This window comes from Meleagris gallopavo, chromosome 2 (assembly GCF_000146605.3).
Source record: "Meleagris gallopavo isolate NT-WF06-2002-E0010 breed Aviagen turkey brand Nicholas breeding stock chromosome 2, Turkey_5.1, whole genome shotgun sequence".
NCBI lineage: Eukaryota > Metazoa > Chordata > Aves > Galliformes > Phasianidae > Meleagris > Meleagris gallopavo.
Window position 1 is genome coordinate 40,992,587 of NC_015012.2, and position 21,102 is coordinate 41,013,688.

Here is a 21,102-nt window from a genome sequence, read left to right on the forward strand (position 1 = left end):
CCATAGAAACCTTTTACTGGAAGTTTCTTTTCTATCACGGAGGCGTAATGACCAAATAACGATATTTATCCTTTCTGGTAGACTGCAGGGGCAGCTGAATGCGGGCTATTGAAGAGCATAGCTGTGGTATTTTAAAATTCTGCTTTATTTTTATTCCTGGAAATATCTGCCCCACATTTTTTATTTTAAATCTCAGGAATACATTTATACCAATCCTTGTTTTTCTTCCTCCAACCATTGCTGCACTAGATATGCCACGAGATAATTGGACACGGCATGTGCTAGACGTCTAAGTCTCAACCCACCGCACAGAAAATACCACTGAATGTTTCACAGAATGGCCTGGGCTGAAAAGAACCTCAAGGATCACCTACATTCAACCCCCCTGCCATGGGCAGGGTTGCCAGCCACTAGACCAGGCTGCCCAGAGCCATATCGGCCTGTTCAGAGGCAGCAAACCATTTGGCAAAGGAGAAATCACTTTGGTGTGGGCCACAGAAAGCACTCAGCCCCACTGCTATGACCAGCTCACAGACAGCTTGAATTCTTTGATGATTGTGGCAACAGCAGTGGACTCCCACAGCTGCCATTCTCATCCTTTCTGAAAACAAACTTTCTGCTTGTGTTCTTTCCAGCCAGACGTGAACAGAAGGACTCCATACGTTAAGGCAGCTGAAGCACCTGGGGCTGTACAGACAATATGAACATTGTCAGCTTTGACCACATTTACCATGGGTGTTGTAGTACATGATGCTTTCTCTTTAAAGCTCCAGGTCTTGCATAAGACCCTCTTGCTTGCAATCAGGAAAACAAAAATCCTTTCCCACTACTTGGCTGAAAGAAAAAGTAGAGTAAAGCTGTCCAGACAAGCAGAACCCCAAATATAGGCATATTTTTCATAGAATCTTTAAGGTTGGAAAGACCACTAAGATCCTCTAGTCCAAGCAGTAACCCATGCCTCTGCCTTAGACCATGTCACTCAGTGCCACATCTACCCTTTTCTTGAATTTCCAGGGACTGTGAATCCACCACCTCCCTGAACAGCCTGTTACCAATATTTGAACATGCAGAACCAAACTCACGCTTAAGGAATGAATACTTCAAGGGCAAGTGTGTAGATGCTTAGACTTCCTCAGGAGCAGTAGGACCTCAGCAGAGCTGCAGTTAGCTTGGCTGTCTATAAGCACATGCATTCAGCTGGCCATGTCCTGCAGCAGTAGATGAGCAGCAAGGATTTGCTTGGGAACAGCTGGATGCAATTTTGCTTAATGTTTGCAAATAATAGAGAGGGCACAAAACTTTCCTTTTCAGTTTGCTTCAGTGCAAACCACTTTCAGAGCTGAAGCTGAATTACTGCTGAAAAATACAGGGTGAGGGCTAACATGTGAAAGGAGAGCCCTAGAGCCATTTTACTGGTTTTATCCCATCTTCTTTTCCTGCAGTCCAAGAGAGCAGGACTGGAGCTCATGCTGGTGACTCCCCAAGGGCATTGTCAAGGCACTGTCTGAGCATTTGGACAACTCAGTGCCTTTAAGGCTAAGAAACTTTAAGACAGGCCTAGCAGCCCGGTCACATCCAGCCCTGCCTGTGGCAATGGGGCTGGAACTTCATAATCATTGAAGTCCCTTCCAAAACAAGGCGTACTATGATTCCATGATCCCAGGCCAGTAGGAACATTAGGTTTCCTGGTGTCATCCCTGAGCAGTTCTCCTCCACTCACAGATCAGGATCCTTGCAGCCCAAAGCCCAGGTGAGCTCTTAGATGCAGGTGGTAGCAGGGCCAGGTGGAGAGCGCTGTAGATGAGTGCAATTAAAGCAGAGGAAATCAGTTACTCTTTGAAGGGAGGAGAAGTTTTCTGCAGATTTGTAGGGAGGAGGGTTACCAGTAGGTTCTGGTGTGAGCTGCTTGGAAAAGAGGTAAGGAGTAGGCCACCTGGGGGTGGTGGAAGGGGATTTGTTTGTGTTTCAGTTTCTCTGAAGTGCTGTTGTCTGTAGAGAGCACTTACTGTGGTGGGGTGTGGAAGCTGTTTCTTTCTTTTGCCCTGCCTGGAATTCAGACATGCTGCTGAAGGAATGATGTGCAGATAGTGGCATGGATGAGAGTGGCAGTAATGTTGTAATGCCTTGATGAGAGTCTGTGCCTCATCAGGAGGAGCTGTGTTGTTAGAGTGCATTTTATTTACCTCTTAATGTCCTTATTTTATCATTTCTTTGTGGCTCTTGTCTTGCTGTGCATGGGGCTCCCATGGGAGAGCTATGGGCCAGCAGCCAGGTGAATGTGAAGCTTGGGACGTGGGCGTGCAGACCTGCTGTGAGGCCTTTCCTTGTCTTGTGATGGTGGCATCATGCGTGAGCCAGGGCATGGCTGGCTGTGGGCATCTTGCATGCTGCCTGTGCCTGGTTGTTTGAGTTCTAAGTGTATCTGCCCCAAGTCTTCTCTCCTTGTTCAGGAGGCCAAACTAGTACAGGTGTGGATACAGCCCGCTGTGGTCAGGCATTGCAATCTCTTCCTATCCCCTGAAGTGAGGGAGGAAGCACCATCTCCTATCTTTTGGATCTTCAAAGCCACTGCTGTGGTTTCCAAAGCTTTTTATAGCAGTGGCGTGGCTTTTTTGTTTTGCTTTTGGTCACTGTTTAGAAGAGGGAACAAGATTGGTGAAGACCAGAGGAAAATGAGAGGGAATGGTACTCCTTCTGGGGTCTGACTTTAAGTGAAGTTGGGCACTGACTCAGCCCTGCCAGGACAGTTAATTCCCTGTTACAGAAAAAGAGTGAGAGTGTTGGAGGAGGTGCCTGCAAGCAGGAGGCTGGAGAAGCTGGAAGAGTGTGGGGCTGGCAGCTCAGCCTGGCTCCCCAGGGAAACGACAAGATGGTGTCCTAAGCCTACATCTGTGGATGGGCAGAACTCCTGTGTCTGGAGTATGGTACCTAACAGTGGCTTGGATTTTCTTCTCTTGTTTCTATTGAGGCTGATGCTAAATACTTGCCTGTATAGTTTTGCAGTTCTCTTTTTGTTGCCAAATGTAGGTTGTGGGTTTTGAGCTGTTAGTGCTGATGTTTGAATGCCTTTGGTCATTTCATCATATAAGCATTTTAGAAATGTCCTGCCGAATCCACAGTGTGGGTTTGGAGCATCACATCAAGTTAGTCAAGTGTTGAGTTTGGGATTACTCTTCCAAATACTGTGTCTGATCCATCTCAAACTCTTGGTTGTGAGGGAAAAGGGATCACCCCTTCTCATGGAATCTTGGTACAACTCCTTTCTGCCTGTTTTTACCATGAAGCAAGGAGGCTGTTCCAACAATCTGTCAGAAACTCCCAATCCAAGAGTTCAAGGAGGGATTTGCAGTGAAGCTCAAAGATGAGTTATCAGCTCAAATTTTATTGTATCTCTTGTATAAACTAAATAAAAAAGGTAAATGTATTGCAAGACAAAACCTCACTTTATAAAAAGTAAGAAAATAATAAGTTTCTGTGCAATGATTCCTCTCAGTCATGCCCTTCAATTAGCTTACCCTCTGCCCTCCTGTCTGTAGTATGTGGCTTGTGTTTTTGGCTGGCCAGGGCTGTCTTTATAGACTGCCCAAAACCTGACCTGAGTTTGGGACAGGCTGCAATACATTCAGTGCTCAGGGCTGTCTGCTCTTTGTCAGCAGACATTGCTGCTTCCCACAGGGGGAAAAGGGGCTACAAGCTCTTAGTTGTCTTCAGTAGGAGCTGGGAGCCTTTTCTGATTACCACTTTGTCCTGCCTGTGCCTTCTGCAGAGCCTTGGAAAACTGCTTCATCAAATGGACTTGGCAATGATGACTATTTAGTAAATTAAATGTTTTTGTGAGCCTTCCAATGCTAGTCATGTCTTCTCTAGCCTGACTATAACCAAGAGCAGCCTCTCTTTGTGATGTGGCTGCTGCAGAGGCATGAAGCTACGAGTGGAAATGAAATAAATTAATCATGTTCTGACTTCAGCATAGGTTGAGGTTTTGTTTCACACTTGTGGCCTAGGAGTGCACTCGGACAAGGAAGTTCAGTGGTTTTTTGAGTCTTTGAGCTGCCCTGCATTCCCTATAGGCACCACATAATGTCCTGGTCTGTGATGAATGCGGAGCAGCTGCCATGTGACATGCTGTGCATGGAGCTGGGCCTTGCAGGTGACAGGGGACAGGGCAAGGGGTGAGGGAATGGGTGTTGGGCCAGGGCTGCAGAGTGTAATGTCACAACTGGATACGGAGGTAGGAACTGAGGTTGACATAAATGAGATGTCCCAGTGGTCGCATACCCTTTGAAATCAGGTCCTTGAGTAGCCAGCTTCTCCAGATGTGGTGAGCTGGTAGTCAGGGCTTGGAATGCGTTGCCTGGACTCCCTGGCTGCACTGGGGAGATCAGCAGAAGTGGCTCTGTCCTAACACTCCCTTTCATCTGATTGCAAGGGGGGTAACAAATGAGGAAGCAAGTCCCATCTGTGATGATAAACTTATTGAAAATGTACTCTGGGGCCCTATTTTGGACTTTTATCCTAAAGGCTTTTGTCTGATTCTATGCCTAGACTTCTGCTGACTCTGTATAGGTCTGTGCGTGTGCATATCCGTATGCTCTACCTAGACAAACACTTGTTGATATTAGGACTTGGGGCTTGGTTTGGCAGAAGGAATTCTAGAGGAGCATCTGAAGCTCAGTTTGACAGATAGGTGGGCTGTGCAGTGCCTTGGCTCACTGTGTGCTGCAGTGAGCAAGGGGACAGCCTGAGGTGTGAGGGAACAAAACTCTAAGTGCTGGGGTGAAGTCTTGCACCTTCTACCCTTCTTTCCTTCAGTGCCTTGAAGCTGATACTGGGATTGAGAGATCAACTCTCTGTAACCTATAAAATTCCCAAACTGCAGGTTGTTATATCAAAATATTAGCAACACTGCCCTGTATATCCTGTACGCTTCATTGTATAGCTCAGAGTACTACGCTACACTGACAAGGAAAACAGGAATAGGGAATGCTGCCTGTGCACAGCTTGGCAGAGCTTGTGTTAGTGTAGAAACTTAAACTTTTGTTATTTGCTGATATTTGAAGGTTTTAGTTCTCAGCTTTAACAGTAAGGATTGATGGTTGTGTGTTTTTTGTTTTTTTTTTTTTCTTCTTTCCCCATCACCAAGATGATAAATAAATGCCAAGTTCTGAAGAGCAGCTCCAGAAAACAAAGCACAGTTCATTGCAAATAACTTTTAGTGCCACATCCTCAAAAATATTTGAGGAACTTCAGGGTGCTGATGGATTCAGCTAACCTCCTCTCATCGCTTAGCCTCTTTTAGAGCTCTAATCCTGGCTGATTTAGTAGTCGTTATTGTGACACTAAGGCAAGCTTAATGCTGTCTGCTCCCAAATTTCATTTAACAGGCCAACATTCCTCAGTCTGACACTTTCTTATCTGAGATTTCTTTATTGACTATTGAACTTTATGTGGTCCTGTATCCTTCTGTACTGTTGGAATTGGGTAAAGTTGAGATGTTTACCATCGTGATATTTTTTTAGGAAAATGTTACAGCTCTCCAAGCTGTAATGCCAATGCTGTGAGCAGTAGAGTACTGCATGCAACACAGCAGCAGCTGTTATATATTCAAGGGTGAAATTCCGATAATAGTATGCTATATAATCTCTGGGTAAATATTTGTGCTTATGAAGGTTAAGTGACTAGGAATACTATAAACTTCAGCCTTTTGGGCAGGCCACTGCAATTCAAGCCTTCTGGTGGTGACCTACCACTGACCTCTCTCAGTCTAGAGGCAGAGTCCTTGCTGGAGGTAAAAATTCAGAGTGAATCCTGAGACCTCTACTGAGCAACAAAGCAGTGCATAAAACACATCAGATGTTATGGTAAACCCAGCTTTTATCTCAGAACCACTTCTCATCTTGCTTAAAGTTCCTTGAAACTTCTGTCAGTGTAAATTCATTCACAAACCCTGTTGTTTCAGTATTGGTGAATGAATGTAAAAGCCTCTTGAGGATGACAGTTATCATGAACTGAGTTCTTGGTGTTTTATTCATTTGATGGATGGGAAGCATTTATAATGTGCAAACAACTTCAATGTTGTGATGCGGTTAACTTCAGAAATGCAAATGAAACAAGGAATGCTGCTACTAAAATGGTTGTACAAGTTAATTCTTATGAGCCACTAAGATCTGTAGTTCAGGGTCCTTCAGCAGTCAGAGTTGTGGGTTTTTTTTAATATTAATTTTGCTTTTCTTTTGTACCTATTAGTGAACTCAACAGAGCTGGTATTTTCTCCAACCATTTAACATAAGTGTGTTTTCAAAGAGCTGTGTAACTCCTCATTTGTTTCCTAAGCTACATTCCAGAGAGATAACAGCTGGAGCCTTAATCCTTTTTCTCCATCTCACTAGTGCCATTATTTCATTACCTAAAATCTGACAACAGCACTGTGTTCAATATAGCTGATGGATTCTTTTACATTTCCACCCGTTGATAGGTATGCCCCATCCAAGTTAGATGTTATGTCAAGCCATGATGATGTGTCTCATTTTAATCTAAGCTGTGAGGAAGTATTTCATTTGCTGCCTTGAAGCGCTGGAATGCTATTCAGATTCCTGTCTTCTACTGAGAAAACAGAGGGCAGTTTTGGCCTTTAAGAAGTGAGCCATCTTAAATGGGGGGGTCTGTTGACTTAGTTCTACTTGTCTAAAGGAAATGCATCACCAAAAATACGCCCTGAAGTAGCTTTTCTTAAAAAGCCTGATTTATTTCTATGCGATTCCACTGCAGCTGGTAGCTGTTGTCAATAGTTGTTATTATCTTTGGAGCAACAACATTATCAGCAGGTTTATGGCTTACTAATGCTATGTTGAGGATTGCTTATTTTATCTGGCAGTTGATATCTAAAAGAATGGCTTTAGGATAACAATATATATTTCAGTCTTAGGAACTCATTAATAATCCTTTAATCCACAGGAATCTTAAGTTTTATTTTGTTTTACTCAGCACAGGGAGATTTCTTTTCTTGATTTGTCCTCTCTGAACTTGCCGAGCACGAGTTCCAAATCCCAAAGACTGCATTGATTCTGTTAAGTACTTCTGACTGGGAGAGATGCACAGCATCACCAGCAGTTTAGCATCACCTCCTAGAAGCAGGAAAAAGACAGAATATGGTCATTTATTTCATTATTTTCACTAAATTAAGCACTGGTATGTACTAATCTACATAGCAACTGGCATATACTGCACTTGCACAAGGCAGAAGACATGAAGAGGGCTGTTGGAAACAGGCAAGTCCTTAAAAGGAAGCCTGTATCTAAAGATATGGTGTTTGTTCCAGTAGAATAAACATTTCCTAATTTGTAATGTAGATTTCTTCTCCCTTATAACATCACCAGTTAGCCTGCATGTAGTTATGGATCTCAACACTTCATTAAGATTTGTCAAATTCTAGAAAATTCATGGTCTCCTTTGTGTGACATTTGCTTGCCTCATTCATGACAATAATGCAAAACACATTTATTAAAAGTTCAGAGACTGAGTAAACAAAAAAGGAAAGTGCCACTTTCAGGATTTCATTTAAACAGTGTCACCAGGTCATATGCAAGACATAGTTAAAACCAGGCTCAGTGCCCATACAGCTTAGCTCCTAGACTTGTTTCTTTGGCTTTCCCCTTTCACAGCATAGACCACAACAGTAAAGGAAAAATAGAGGTTCATGCAAAAGTGGATAGTCTTTCAGCAGCTCCAAAAAACTATTACTTCAGTCACTGTAAGCTGGAGATTGAAATCATAAGGGCTGACACTTTCTGGCTGAAGAAAAATGGACAACTGCGTGGATTGCTACTATTCTGACTGTGCTGAAGAAATTACATTTGCCCTAAAACCATTTCTGCACAGATGAGAAGCTAGAAAAGAAGAGGTGACTTAAATACAAAAGAAGTTGCAGTATAGCACCAGGCATATGTTCTGGAGTCTTCCTCTTTTGTCTTTCTGCTACAGTGCAGAATGTGCAATTACATGATAACGCTATAGAAGATTATTTATCCTGAGAGTGTATGTGGCATGAAATGCCAGGGAGATCCAATCATTACCCTTTGCTATCCTATTAGTGATGTGATTATTTCAAGTATACTTCTTAACCTTGGAAAGCAGCAGTGCACTCGTGCTGCTCCAAAGCCAGAGCTTGTAGCCAGGAGTCTAGGTAGGAGGAGTGTCAGCATGGGATCATCTTCCAGTTCTGCACAACAATGAAGGGGAAAATATTGGGAAATGAAATCTCCATTATTAATCAGAAGTCAGAATAGTCCCTCACCTACAGAATCCTGGAGGAGATGCGTAAGTTTGCTGTTTCGATACGGTACATGAGATCGCTGTTCTGCTATTGCTCCAAGGACATCTGCTAGGGCAGACAAGCTGCGGTTGATAAAGGATGTTTCTCTCAGTGCTGCACCTGTCACTCCAGACATACCTAATACGGTGCAGAAAAGGCAATGGAAAAGTAAGTAAACATGCTTCAAATGTAACATGTGAGAAATTCTGTTGTTGTAACATCTGCTTCTGACACAGTGCTTTCAAAACGCAAATTCTGTCTTTCAGTCCACCTATGCCAAAAGCAAGATGCAGTGGTTGTTTAGCCCAGACTGCCAACACATTGTTCAGCATTTGTATTCTTTTGAAGAATGGTCAAAGAAGGTTTAATGCCTGAACCTTCGTAGCATCTCCTGTTAAAGTTGGTCTCTTCAGTTGTACAACGCACCTCGGCTCCACGTGTTTCATGAATAGGAAACTGAGGAAGTAGGAAGAACAAAAGATCAGACGAGGCAACACTGGCTTTGAAAACACCAGTCCACAGTCTCTTGGGAGAGAAGACAGCTGCCCAGTCTGTATTGCTTGTGAAGAACAAGAGTGACACAGATAGCATAAGCTACAGAAACAGAGTTGAGTAGCAGCCTTAAACTTGTGGGTTATGTAGGTCTGTAAGATGTTCTTTATGGTATGATTTGTTGTAGCAGGTTGATGCTCTTATACCATGCTGGTGTGTATCTGACCATATGGACCTCAAGCAAGGACGTTGTCTACACACCAAGTTGCATTAATTTTAGGAAGTGCTGCAACCTCAACAGAGCAAAACAGCTTGGAAAGCCACAGGTAGACAATGAGAGAAAGGATGTTTCAGACCTGCTTTAACTGGGTCTGTTTCTACAGCAATTCCTAAGCTAACGAGGGACTCTTAAATCAGTAGATATCACTCTGAAACAAGAAACTGCTAAGAGGCTAGAGTTTAAACTACTAAGATCTGTATTTAGTCAACTGAACATCCATAAAGTATATATCTGTTCTCAAACTGAACCTGAGTTTGCTAAAAAATGGATCACTTGTTTTGTAACTCGGGTAAATGACCCAGGATGGCTATGGAGCTAGCAAGGCCAGGTGCTGATGTACATCTTCAGTGTGTGTGATGTTTGCTGTACTTCTGCTCACTTATTTGTCTACATTTTGAAACAATTATGAGTTGATAGCTGTCCTTTTCTTTCATCAGAGTAAGTCTGGCATTTTCAAATCTCCACCAATGCAGCCAAATGGCAGAGGTTAGCCTACCACATGTGCTGAGCCACATCTAATACTGATGTGTAAGTGAGCCTGCAGAGCCCTAAACCAAGTAAATGTTTGTCCTGGTTGAACTGAGAAAGCAAACCCACACAGTATTGCTCAATTATATGTTTACCAAACAATTTCCAGTGCTCAGAGCAGATGAAAAAAATATTGTATTATATTAGGCTTTTCTGTAGAACAAAAGTTTAACAGTGAAGAACAGCAAGAATTCTTGGCAGTAATGTAAAGGACTCTTTCATAATACTGGTTCAGTTATCAAAACATTATTTCTGGAATGGTACATTTGGCTGCATGGCTTTTCTTGGTAAGCAATCTTGCCCTTTAGGAAATAATCAAGTTTCTGAAATTACTGTGTGTGTAGAGGAGGCAAGGAGGAAGAAAACATTTTGAAGAAACAACAAAAACAATATTTTCTTTTCAATACTAACTTCCTTCAGGACTTTCTCCACAGTAAGTCAGAAAAATAGTGATATCAATTATTATGGATATGTAATATTTAAATAATTTATGCACTTTAAACATTTCTGTACAAAGGCCTGGTAATTTTCAGTATAGAAAAGTGGGCCTAATAAAACAAACCAGTCTGAACCAATAATACACCCATGATGTAAATGCCCTGGGTTTCTTTCAGGCGTACAATTGGCTTTTTCAGTTAAAGCCATACCAACCTCAAACAATCAGGCCTCAATGTTTCTTTTATGCCAGGATCTGTTGTGTGAAAGCAGGGTAGCGCGTATCCCTACATACATAAAATGCTAAAGAGAAATGTTTTAATTCAGATCTGGGAGGATCCATGCCCACCATTTCTAACAGCTTTGTCATAAACAGACATGTTTGCTTACCTACACATTCACTGCCAGCCAGATCTACCAGCTGCAGCCTAGTTTTGACTTGCTTCAGTTTCTCAGCTGCTTCAAGTTGTGTTGGTGAAGAGGCTCTGGAGGAAGAGGTAGATTTACTGTCTCTTTTTTGTGGATAGGCGCAGGAAACTTCTTTATTCAGTCTTTGATTGATTTGTTCATCTTCCCATGAAGTACCTGTTTAATTGGAGGACAAAAAAAAAAAAACACCAAAGCTCCAGCTTCTCACTGGCACTGGGAATTGGTTATCAATGGGGAGTACAATATCTGCTACTTCAGGCTGTTCTAACTGAAATGTTATATGAGCCAGAATCAATGACATGGGCTGGCTGTATGACTTTTTCAGTCTTGTTTAAGGCTTTCCTTATCAAAACCATCATGCCTTTTGGTAAGAAGGCTTGTTATAGATTGTACTGTAGGTAACATCCCCCTCACTCACACTTCAGTGTGGGAGATGAGACACAGGAATACACTAAGGACATTAAGAGGTACTTTTTCATGTTTTATATTGACTGCAAACAAAGATGCTTGGGAGCAGTAAGCTCTGAAGCCTTGTTTCTAAGCATTTGATACATTCTCTGATGGTGTTCTGAAGTAAAAGAAGAAAAAGGGAAAATATTCATCCTGCCTCTTTGGTTCTGACCTTACCAGGATGTAAAGACAGGGTTTAGGGCCTTCTGGCACACACTCTGTTAAAAGTAACAGAGACAGGAGAATCTATTCAGAGGACTTAAGAGTCTAGTTGCAATAATATGAAGTTTATAGCTGCAAAACTTCAGTAAAGAGCAGACTGAACTGGGTTGCAGAGCTCCATACCTCTCCAGCTAGGCTGTTAATAAACTAAAAAGCTAGCTAAATGGCTGTAGGACAGACAGCGTAATTGAAAAATGGATGTTCTTTATGCTCCTCAGTCTGAGATGAAGAAGCAAAGTAACTGCTCTCCTCAAACAACAGACATTTCTGAAAGATAGTGCTAGAAGATTTGCAGCAAAACTATTCATCAGCTGTAGTTTTCTGTGCACAACTAGTCACGGGCTTTAAAGCATTATATTTAGTGATTTTAGATCTCCACTTTTGAGATATGACAGTTACACCTAGATCCAGAATTGGTCTCTGTAAATATTACACACTGCTACAAGTGAGATCCCATTTGCAGTGCTGCTTTTTTCTCTATTTCTCACCTTCATCTGCATTCACCATAAATTAGACATATCTGTAGACTTCTGTTGCCAGATAATATTGTGTCATAGCGTTGAATGTAGAAATGGCAAAGGGAAGCCTGGACTAGACAAGATGGCTGTTGTGTTACAGTGCAAACACTGTGCTTTGAGAAGTAACATCTGTTTGATTGACAAGAATCTGGAACTGGCTAGAGCTAACATCTGGAATGTTAAAACTGCAACATGTGAAGTAACTGTGTCTTTTGGCAAGGGCAGCAGGTAAGTGAGGGCACTGTTTGTTCTGTTTTGCTAATATTGTCGGTTTAATTTCCGATAGCAATCTAGGGGAAAAAATGTTAAATATTTTCCACTTTCTTGAACCATACTGTTGTTTGAGAGTATGAAGGAGACAGACCACAGCACTGGAAACAGAGAGTCTAATTACAACATAAGCAAAAGAAAACAAAGTTAACCCTCAAAAGCCAAAGTTATTCCTAAAGCAGCAAACTGGTACGTCTTGGTGTGGTAATGAAAAGTAGAAGTATAGGACTAGCCATACTAAGATGACTATGTTGTCTATTCCTACAGTGGCCTATTGTTAACAGCTGAAGACATTCTGAATGGAAGGGACTTTTTTGCAAAGCAGCAGGTAAAAAAATTAATTCTCCCACTGGTAGCTTACACTGACCCCTAAAAGACGTGGTTAGCTTTACCTCAAACTTATCATGAATAATTAAATGATACATCATACAAACTGATTTAACTACTTTATTTGAGTATTTATCTTACTGATAAAATTTACTTTATTAGCCATTTCATGCTATAAAATCTCAAAGACTCTGTAAGTCTCTGAAGTAAGAGCTTTCTATGAAAGCCTCTAAGAAAATCCTTAGCAGTGAGAAATCAAACCAGTCAGTTTTTTAAGACAGCATTTAGAAGGTAAAGAAAAATAACTGAGGAAATGTATTAAGCACTGAGAAAAGGAAGAAAGAGCAATATGAAAGCCTCACAGTCCACAAACTGTTTTTCAAAAACAACTGGTTTATCTTTGTATTACTTACCAAAATTATCTCCAGAGACAGTTCTGGTTATGGTCATCGTAACCACCAGATGGGAACGGGAGGAATGAGCATGCACCAGTGTTGGGTGCCTGACTCTTAGCTGTAGGCCTTTGATAACTAGGTGCAAAAATTCAGATGTATTTGCAACAGTCCTAGGAAGTAAACAAACAAGCAGAAGGTTTTACTGATTCACAGTAAAAATTACATGAGAAAGCGAGCAGCTCAGATGTGAATTTGAGCTTTTACACTTCCTTGGTCTTCTAACTCCCTGTACTATTCTTAACCCTACCTCTGAAAACTAATCTCAGTTTTGAGCTGCACAAACAGCTGTTGTATAGGCTTTTTTCATAAGGAGTTATGTAGCAGTGGAAGTGCTGAGGAAGAAGGAAGCATCCCACCAACCTTGTAGGTCTTTAAATGCAGTATCTCAGCTCTAGAGGTGACTGAAATTTCTACTTTTTCACACTCTGGGTGGGGGAGTGGGGGGAGGGGAAATGGAAAGACAGATTTACACATTCTTGGCATCTCTGGTTTTATAGATGTGGAATTGTCCATTTGATGTTAAGGTAGTTTCTGCTTTTTTTGGAGGCACAGAATTAAGTGGAAAAAAAATAATTCTGAACCTTTGGAAACTGCAGCTCATGCTTGGAATTCAATCCAGAATCCTTGAGAAAATGTTGGAGTTGCTATTTGTCAAACAGTAGAACTCAGCAGTGTCAGATAATTTTTATAGATAATTTTATCTTATGCTATCAGTTTTCTTTTCCGGTTGAAAGATGTACTGCTTATATAACCTATTGGAGGGAAGAAAATCTGACACAAAAACCAACTGGTCAAGTTAAAACACTATGATTTTTCCTAGGTTAAAAACAAATGATGCAAGATTTGCCTTTATTCTCCTTTCATGTCACTGCCTTCTTTAATAATCACTCAAGTTTTGTTACCTAACTATTAGTTTCTCAATGGGGATAAAAACTATTATGACTGCATATAACAGCCTGGTTACTGAATGCCTTGTAATACAGCAAAATCCCTAAATCCCTTCCTGACAGACTGCCCACTACAGCCTTGGTTCCATATCACTGCAGTCAGCAAAAGGAAGCATATGCTGAAAGGCAAGGCCATCTTGCCTTAGATTTGTCTGATTTCAGCAAAAAACATACTAGGCACAAATACAATTCATGCTATGAAGAGCCATACTTGAAGAGAACAGAGAAAGGAAAGAGCCATACCAAAGGCATCTGAAGAAGAGAAAAACACTTGGCTTCACCATACCTATACACGCTTAAAGAGAAGCAGCCACTTAAAAGCAGTTCCCTGTGTAGCTCAGTTACACTCTAAAACATGGCTGCGGGAGCTAAATGACTGCAACAGGCTTCAGGCGATGGACTGCTGTGCTTTAACTGGAGTTTGCAAAAGATAAGCCTCAGAGCATGCAGTTAGTGCTGGTCGCCTATTAGGCAGTTGCATTTGACTTTGGAGGTAAAGAACATCCTCAGCACAGTGCTGCATGCTTGCAATGGTGGTAGCTTCTCAGCAGGAATGGTGGTAATAGCCTCTACTGCCTCACTGGGCTGTATGTACCATGTGTTCCAGAACCACGTTCTACAAAGAGAAACCCTGGTGTGGTTAGGTTAAAAATTTGATGCTGAGCATTCTCCAAAGTCAATTAAGTCATAAAAAGAGACTGAGGTTTTTGTGATTCAGGGGATGTACATGTTAGCAGGAAAGAGACTACTGTTTTTTAATGGACACATGGGGAAGTCAGTGAGATCCAGCAGGCCACTATATTCTAGATGAAATATCACAAATGAGGATGTGTTTTTATTCAAAGCATCAGCTGTTTATTTTAGATTTCAGGCAGCTGGGTGGCTTCATTCAGTGATTCCCTTACTTTGTTTTGATTTGGTCTTTCTTATTAACCTTTCTATGTAATTATTAATATAGCTTGTTTATGAATTGGACTTCTTTGCTGCTTGCACTGTAATTGAGATGCAAGCCCATATTCTAATTTATATTTGCTTTCTAACAGAGTATTTATTGATTGATTATGTTTTTAAGAGGTAGGTAGCTCCAGGCACCAGGTTCTGTTACCATAAATTAAAATTGAGAGAAATAAATACTGCATCAATTTTATGAACTAGAAATACAAACAAAATCTTACTACAGATTGTAATTTCTTTCTCTGTGGCACAAGTCCAGCTACGCCTCACATCTCCCTTCCCCAAAGCCCAGGAAAAGAGAAGGGTCACTTGCACACTATAAAAATTTCCATGGGGAAAGCGCGTAGGCTTTCTTCAGGAATGAATCCAGAACGTCATCTTAATTACTGAAATACAATAATTAAGAATTATTAAAAAGTTAATTTCTACCATACCCACACTATGTTAACTTGTTTTTCTTTCTGAGTCACACTGTTCCTTCCTTCTCTAGACAAAAGTAAAAGATCAGCTTCTTCAAGAAAGATTCAGCACAAACAGGCTTCAAACCACTCACTTCTGAAGGAGTTTTTCTTTTTACTGACAGAGACTTAAACAGATGCTAAGAGTTGGAGGAGAGCCACAGCTGGGGAAATCGAAGAACACAAACCAAGAAAAACCCACATGCAGCATAATACAGACAGAGATGGCAAGAGGATTCATCACTTCAAGCTCCATTCATTTTTAATTCATACCATGGAGCATACAGAGTGCAATCAAGGGTGCAAGATTTGTCTGGAAATCATATTTAACCTCAAGAAGAGCAGACATACCCTAGAGAAAAATGTTAAACTCTCCAACAGTATTACAGTGATTATTATTTCATGGAAAGAAAGGAGATTTATATAGTACCCAGGGTGAAGAAAGGCACTTTATGACTTCTCTGGCATTCCATTTTCTATGAGCAGCTCAGTGGTTACAAAGTGCAGCACGTATCACTAGGTAGAATAGAAGTATGTCTGCGTAACCCACCAGAACATTGCTGTATTTTTATCAAGGCTTTTAGAGAACAGCATGAACTCACGTGAACAATCACTGCTTACGTGATTGTGTCCCACAAGATACAAGTACTGCCTTCCTACTGAAGATGCATTTTGTTTTAACACAGAGACAAGGAAAATGCTTTTCATAACTGACTTCCAGTTCCTCCTAGAAAAGTATAGTTTAGATTGTGACAAGCACTATGATAGAGAAGTAAAGAAAAACATCATTCTTCCCCCAGAAACATAAAACACTCTCACACTGCACTTAACATTCATTAGGGTGAGTTTTTTCTTTTCACAAATTTATTTATTTATCCAAAGAATAGAATATTTTTTCTAAGTTTCTATGTCTCCCTGTTGTGCACAAGCAGGAATGTGCACTTTTGGGATCTGTCCACATTCTAGGCACTCACAGAGAGATGGCCAATAGCTTAATTCCACCGGGCAGCCTCTCCCCTCAAGTGCCACAAGTGCTGCTTGTCAACTTTTATTCTGATTAATGCTGACTTGATATCACCATAAACAAGACATCTGTTACTAAAATATCTGAAACAGACTCACTCTTGTTAATGCACAAATCGATATAAACACAATATTTTTGTCATCTAATTAGCCAAGGGGTTTTATGTTTAAGAAGAATTTACTTTCAACACTACATGTATGTAACATCCAAAATTATTCCCATGTGCACGAGAACAAACTTTTGTAATACTCAGGACATAAGACAAGAAAAACTTAAAGTAAGTACAGCTTTAGCCTTAATTTCTTTAGGTCTCCCTTTGCCATCGCAATGAGTAAATAAGAATCAAAGAATGCAGAAGTTTAACCAAAAATAATTGTACTGTTAATGCTAAAAGTATCTAATTGACTGAGGTAATGGAAGCAGAGGGAACTATCCAATATTTTCTTTTGCATATGCTAAGGATTCATAGTTTAGAAGCAAATTCTGACATCTATAGTGGAATTATAGGCAGCTAGGCATCACATTAACATTCAGTCATGATTGGATGATAAAGATGAAATTGTGTACTCACTCATATGTAAGCGATGGAACATCACTCTTTCCTTCTCTGGTTGTGACAACGTCACGCTTGATGCCAAATACTTTTCCACAACTATCTTTGGCCAGAAGATCAAAAACTTCATTATTATACACTTCTACAACAGAAACCTCAACCCAGTAACTTCCTGGTGGCTTTTCTGAAATAAGTCTGGAGAATAAAAGTAGAACAAAGTAAATGAATGAAATCAGAAAAGGCAGAAATCAAACCTCAAGTGAACAATCTGTAAAAATAGAATTGTTCTTTAACTGTAATCTAATCAACATTCTGATAAAACTGCTTATTAAATATCAACAATCAGAACTTTGCCTCACCCAGATGCTAATGGTAAGCTCAAGAATCAAAACATTCATTTTCCAAACAGCATTGCCAGCTTCAATTTTTTTTTCTCCTCTAATCCCACTCCCTCCTCAAGGTTTTTTCATGCTATTTCTCTGCTGAAGGTGACTGCATTCAGAGCTCAAGATATGATAACTCTGCCAGAGTGCAAGCAATTAACAGATAAGACATTCCATACTACCAGCTAGACACTGCTATTCTGGTTCAAAATTGGCTCTTTATATTTGGCTTACACCTTTTTCCAAAAGAAATCAGCTTAGCTGAAAAAAAACCTAAGGGCTCTTCTAGTACAACATCACTTCAAATTACACATAAGGTTCAACTAAAAAAATCTAGGTGAGAAGCATTTTCAAAGTGAAAACAGATCACGGCTTAAAATGCAGTTACCATTTGTTTGGGACTGAGCTCTAATCTGGATCCTTTTCACCTATTTCAACTGTCCATTTCGCAAAATTGGTAAGGACTTTTAATTTCTCTTCAGTTTGCTCTACTATTATTGAAATATATTGAAAAGTTATAGGAATCTGAAAACCAGACATACGTACACAGTGAAATTGCATAGTCTTATTTCCTTAGAAAAACAGACTAAGCTAGAAGTTAGAAATCAGTATCAGATCTCAAATACAAAATGGCAGCCAGAAATGCTATAAACAATAACTGTGAAACTAAAAACCGTAACAGTAAATACATTACAAACATTTCATCCTTTCTGTAAAGTATAAGATGAAAAGTCTGTAAGCATCCATTGCTTAGGTTGATATTATCAGATCAGTATTACCTGAACAGTTCCTGGGTAGCACGAGGAATAATTCCAAGCTCTGATTCATCTTCATTGACAAATGTAACATTCTCTTCTAACTGCGGTCCCAACATTGTGTATGTTTTCCCACTTCCAGTCTGCCCATAAGCCATAATACACACATTGTACCTGAAATTCAAAAGGGCCTTCATTTATTGTACCGTTATCAAAACTGGGAAAGGTACCAAGTTTAGACTCTAACAACTGGGGAACACTAATTGAAAGGATAAATATACACCACACCTGCAGCTTTCTTTCTGGAGCTCTCAAAATCTGACAAATTAAAGTACTGCTCATAACATCTCCTAAACAGGTTTTATTTTTTAAGCAAATTTGAAGGGCAAGTAACTGACAAAAACAGGAATGCTTAGCTGGGAGTGATTGATGAGGTTAAACCTCTTGTCTGTCCAACTTCCAGTTCATGCACTGCTGAGCTGCTTGTTAATCAGCTCCTGAACCACTCTTATTTACAGTACAGCATTTTAAAGTAAACCATTGCTGCATTTGATTTGTCTGACAGTGCTACGCTGCAAACCGCAGCACAAACATCTTAACAGCTGGGAGCAGTAAACTCTTCAGCTCTCACAGTTTTTTCAGATGAAGTCCTCAGTCAGATCCCTCAGCCAGTGGAAAAGATTAGACAGCTCTAGCAACAAAAGGCACAAATCTTAAGCCAAAGGCATTGGAATTGGTTCCATAGAAGCATAAATGTGGAGGCTACTCTGGAGTAATGGTGACAGGAACTGCTACATTACGGACCTATAGAAGGTGAAAATGTACATCTATTTATCTTTCTTATTTGTTCAGAGACACGACTTTAGAAGACTCCATACACTGGGAGTGCTCTGCAGTATGCTGGATTTTCTGCTCTACTAGAGCTGCAAAAATAGGCTTGCTCCTTCCTCGGAAAAGAGCAAAATTTTACTGCTTAAGCTCTAGCTCCTCTGTGGCAGACCTGAACAGCTGCTTTTGGTTATCTGATGCTTTTCCTCATATAAAAAAATATTGCTTCAAGTACATGCCAGCAAATTTCAATGAATACCCCTCATCTAATTGTTTTAGATGTATGGTTTTTGGTCATCAAATTCTTATACTACCACTGCAGAGAAATATATTTGCAGGGTTTTTGTTTGTTTGTTTGGGTTTTTTTGTTTGTTTTTGCATATTAAAATGTCTAGAAGCAATTCTTTTAGAGGATTATTAATAAAGCTTTATTTTGTTAGAAAGCAATTTAAGCAACGCAACAAATTCCTTCATATCCCTTCTGAATATGTAGTCAAAGCTGCAGTCAGTGAACCTATGATAAAGTTTCCCCTAATCTTTAGGATGCAAAGAGTATAAACTGGAAGTCTAGACATAGATATGACAAAGTAAAGGAGAGAACTGTAACTGAAAATAAAGAGCAAAATGTGTTACAAATTGGAACTGTAAATCTGAAACAAGGGATATCCCTAAGTACTCACTTTTGACATAATTCTGCTTGCATTTATGACAGTGGAAAAGCTTCCAGTAATTTTGATAGTCTTCAGCTAGGCTAAGAATGAGTGATTTGCATAGTTCAGCTCCCTAGGCACACTGCCTGGCCAAGTCATAGCTCCCTGAGACTTCCAGTGCCTCTTCAAAATCAAAGAGAGATCTCTGAAACCAAAAAGGGAGCCAGAAGTGGAAGTGGCTTTTGTCCATAGGAAAAAGAGAATGGAAGTCTTCTCAGAAGTCTATCAACAACTTCCATATAGTGCAGATACTTAAATTCCCCTTCTCAGCTTTCGTTAGTCGAAATAGTTCTGACAAGATACAGGTGATATGATCAAAAGCTAAGTAGTCAGGTGCTAGTAACCTTAAAGATACCAGTCATGAATAAAGCCATTGACAATCTCTCTGCCAAAGTCAGAGTGGTATTTCGGTAAGTCCAAAGGAACTGAAACTATCCAGAGCTGTATTATATCTGAAGAAGACACAAGAGAGAATGAATTGTTGGGTGGTTCAACAAGAGGACAAGCAGCAAAAGAAGACTAATTTATGTTTATCTAGTTCACTTTGTTGATGTTCTGTTTCCAACATAACCATTTCAAACAGAGCATGAAGCCACTTCTAACCTCAGGCTTCTAATTTGAGATTTTCTACTTATGATTCTTCTATGTACCCCCAACATTTCTCTTTTTTCACACTACTTCATTAGTTATATTATTGTTTAGAAAAGATCTTCTTGTCAAATTAGATTACTAATACTTTTACAATATTGCTCTCCTGAAAAGAGTGGGGCTGTTCAAAACAGGAAAGTTATCCCTAGGAGGAAAGTTATCACTATTAATAGAAATTAAAGAAGGCAAAATTTATCCTTCCTTAAAATAAATAAGGTTGAGTCTTCAATGTTATGAAGAAAGGGTAAATGATATCTTAGTTCCTTGCTGGCCCTGTATTGCTAACTGAAAACTCTGAAGCTTGTTGTACTTTATCTGCTTTGCATATGGAAAGATCTTTTCTCCTGGATATTTATACTAAAAAAAAAGAAACAAAGAAAAGAAACAAGTTATTAAAAAAATGAAAAGAAAAATAAAGAAAAGGACTGGAGTACTCCTTTCTATTTAAGCTTAAAGTTGTTTCAGTCCACTTTGGAGATCTGATCAAAACAATCAGGAACAGCAAAAAGGTTCAAGGTTCCAATCAAGTAAGTCTGTTTCACATTTACAGTGGGAATGCTGCTCAGTGCCATGGCTAGTATGCACAGTCTGTCCTCTGAAAATCTGCTTCTGTTTAAATGCCACTTCTAGAAGAACAAGACAGTTTTTGTTTTCAATAACAGAACATTTCCTAAATGAATATAAAATTCCCAAATTTAGGACGGAATCCTTTCATTGTGCAAAGTAGAAAGTGGCAAGTAGAGCAGATCAAGGTATTTTTTATATATGTCTAAATACATGTAGGCAACACACTGAGCCAAAACAAACTTATATTCACTGCAAAAGGAAAAGTTAGAGAGAGAAAACAGTGGTTATATGGACTTTTCCAAACTCCTCCAACCTAGTGATCCCAAGGTTGCTCAACTGTGGTCATCTACACTTGATAAAATAGTATAGTGCCTTATGGGCCATATAGGTGTCTTCTTGCCCCAAACAGCCCTTATAGGTCCTACTGTGGCGTGTGTGAATGGTTACCTGGAGTTTCACAATATTTAAAGCACCCTGATATGCCTCTTCTGGGCTGCTTTTAACTACCAGGAAGAAAAAGTGACTTGGAAACTTCAGTGTTCTACCAAATCACAGAAA

General features: G+C 40.0%; 1 protein-coding gene and 1 long non-coding RNA gene across 3 annotated transcripts in view; one reads left to right on the forward strand and one right to left on the reverse strand.

The window, feature by feature from the left end:
* Nucleotides 1-1,544: 1,544 nt before the first annotated feature.
* On the forward strand, nt 1,545-15,305 carry LOC116216323. Its single transcript, XR_004158877.1, has 3 exons — nt 1,545-1,917; nt 12,203-12,263; nt 15,202-15,305. It is a non-coding gene; the product is annotated as an uncharacterized LOC116216323 (long non-coding RNA).
* The window catches only part of KIF25 (kinesin family member 25), a 30,341-nt gene continuing 15,959 nt past the window's right edge, over nt 6,721-21,102 (reverse strand). For both annotated transcript variants that reach the window (XM_031552434.1, XM_010707050.3), the window contains 6 exons: nt 17,816-17,965; nt 16,672-16,848; nt 12,676-12,827; nt 10,437-10,631; nt 8,294-8,449; nt 6,721-7,124 (listed from right to left, as the gene is read on the reverse strand). In XM_031552434.1, coding sequence (XP_031408294.1) covers nt 6,967-7,124; nt 8,294-8,449; nt 10,437-10,631; nt 12,676-12,827; nt 16,672-16,848; nt 17,816-17,965 — 988 coding nt within the window. In that variant the 3' untranslated portion in view covers nt 6,721-6,966. The remainder of the gene's footprint in view (nt 7,125-8,293; nt 8,450-10,436; nt 10,632-12,675; nt 12,828-16,671; nt 16,849-17,815; nt 17,966-21,102) is intronic.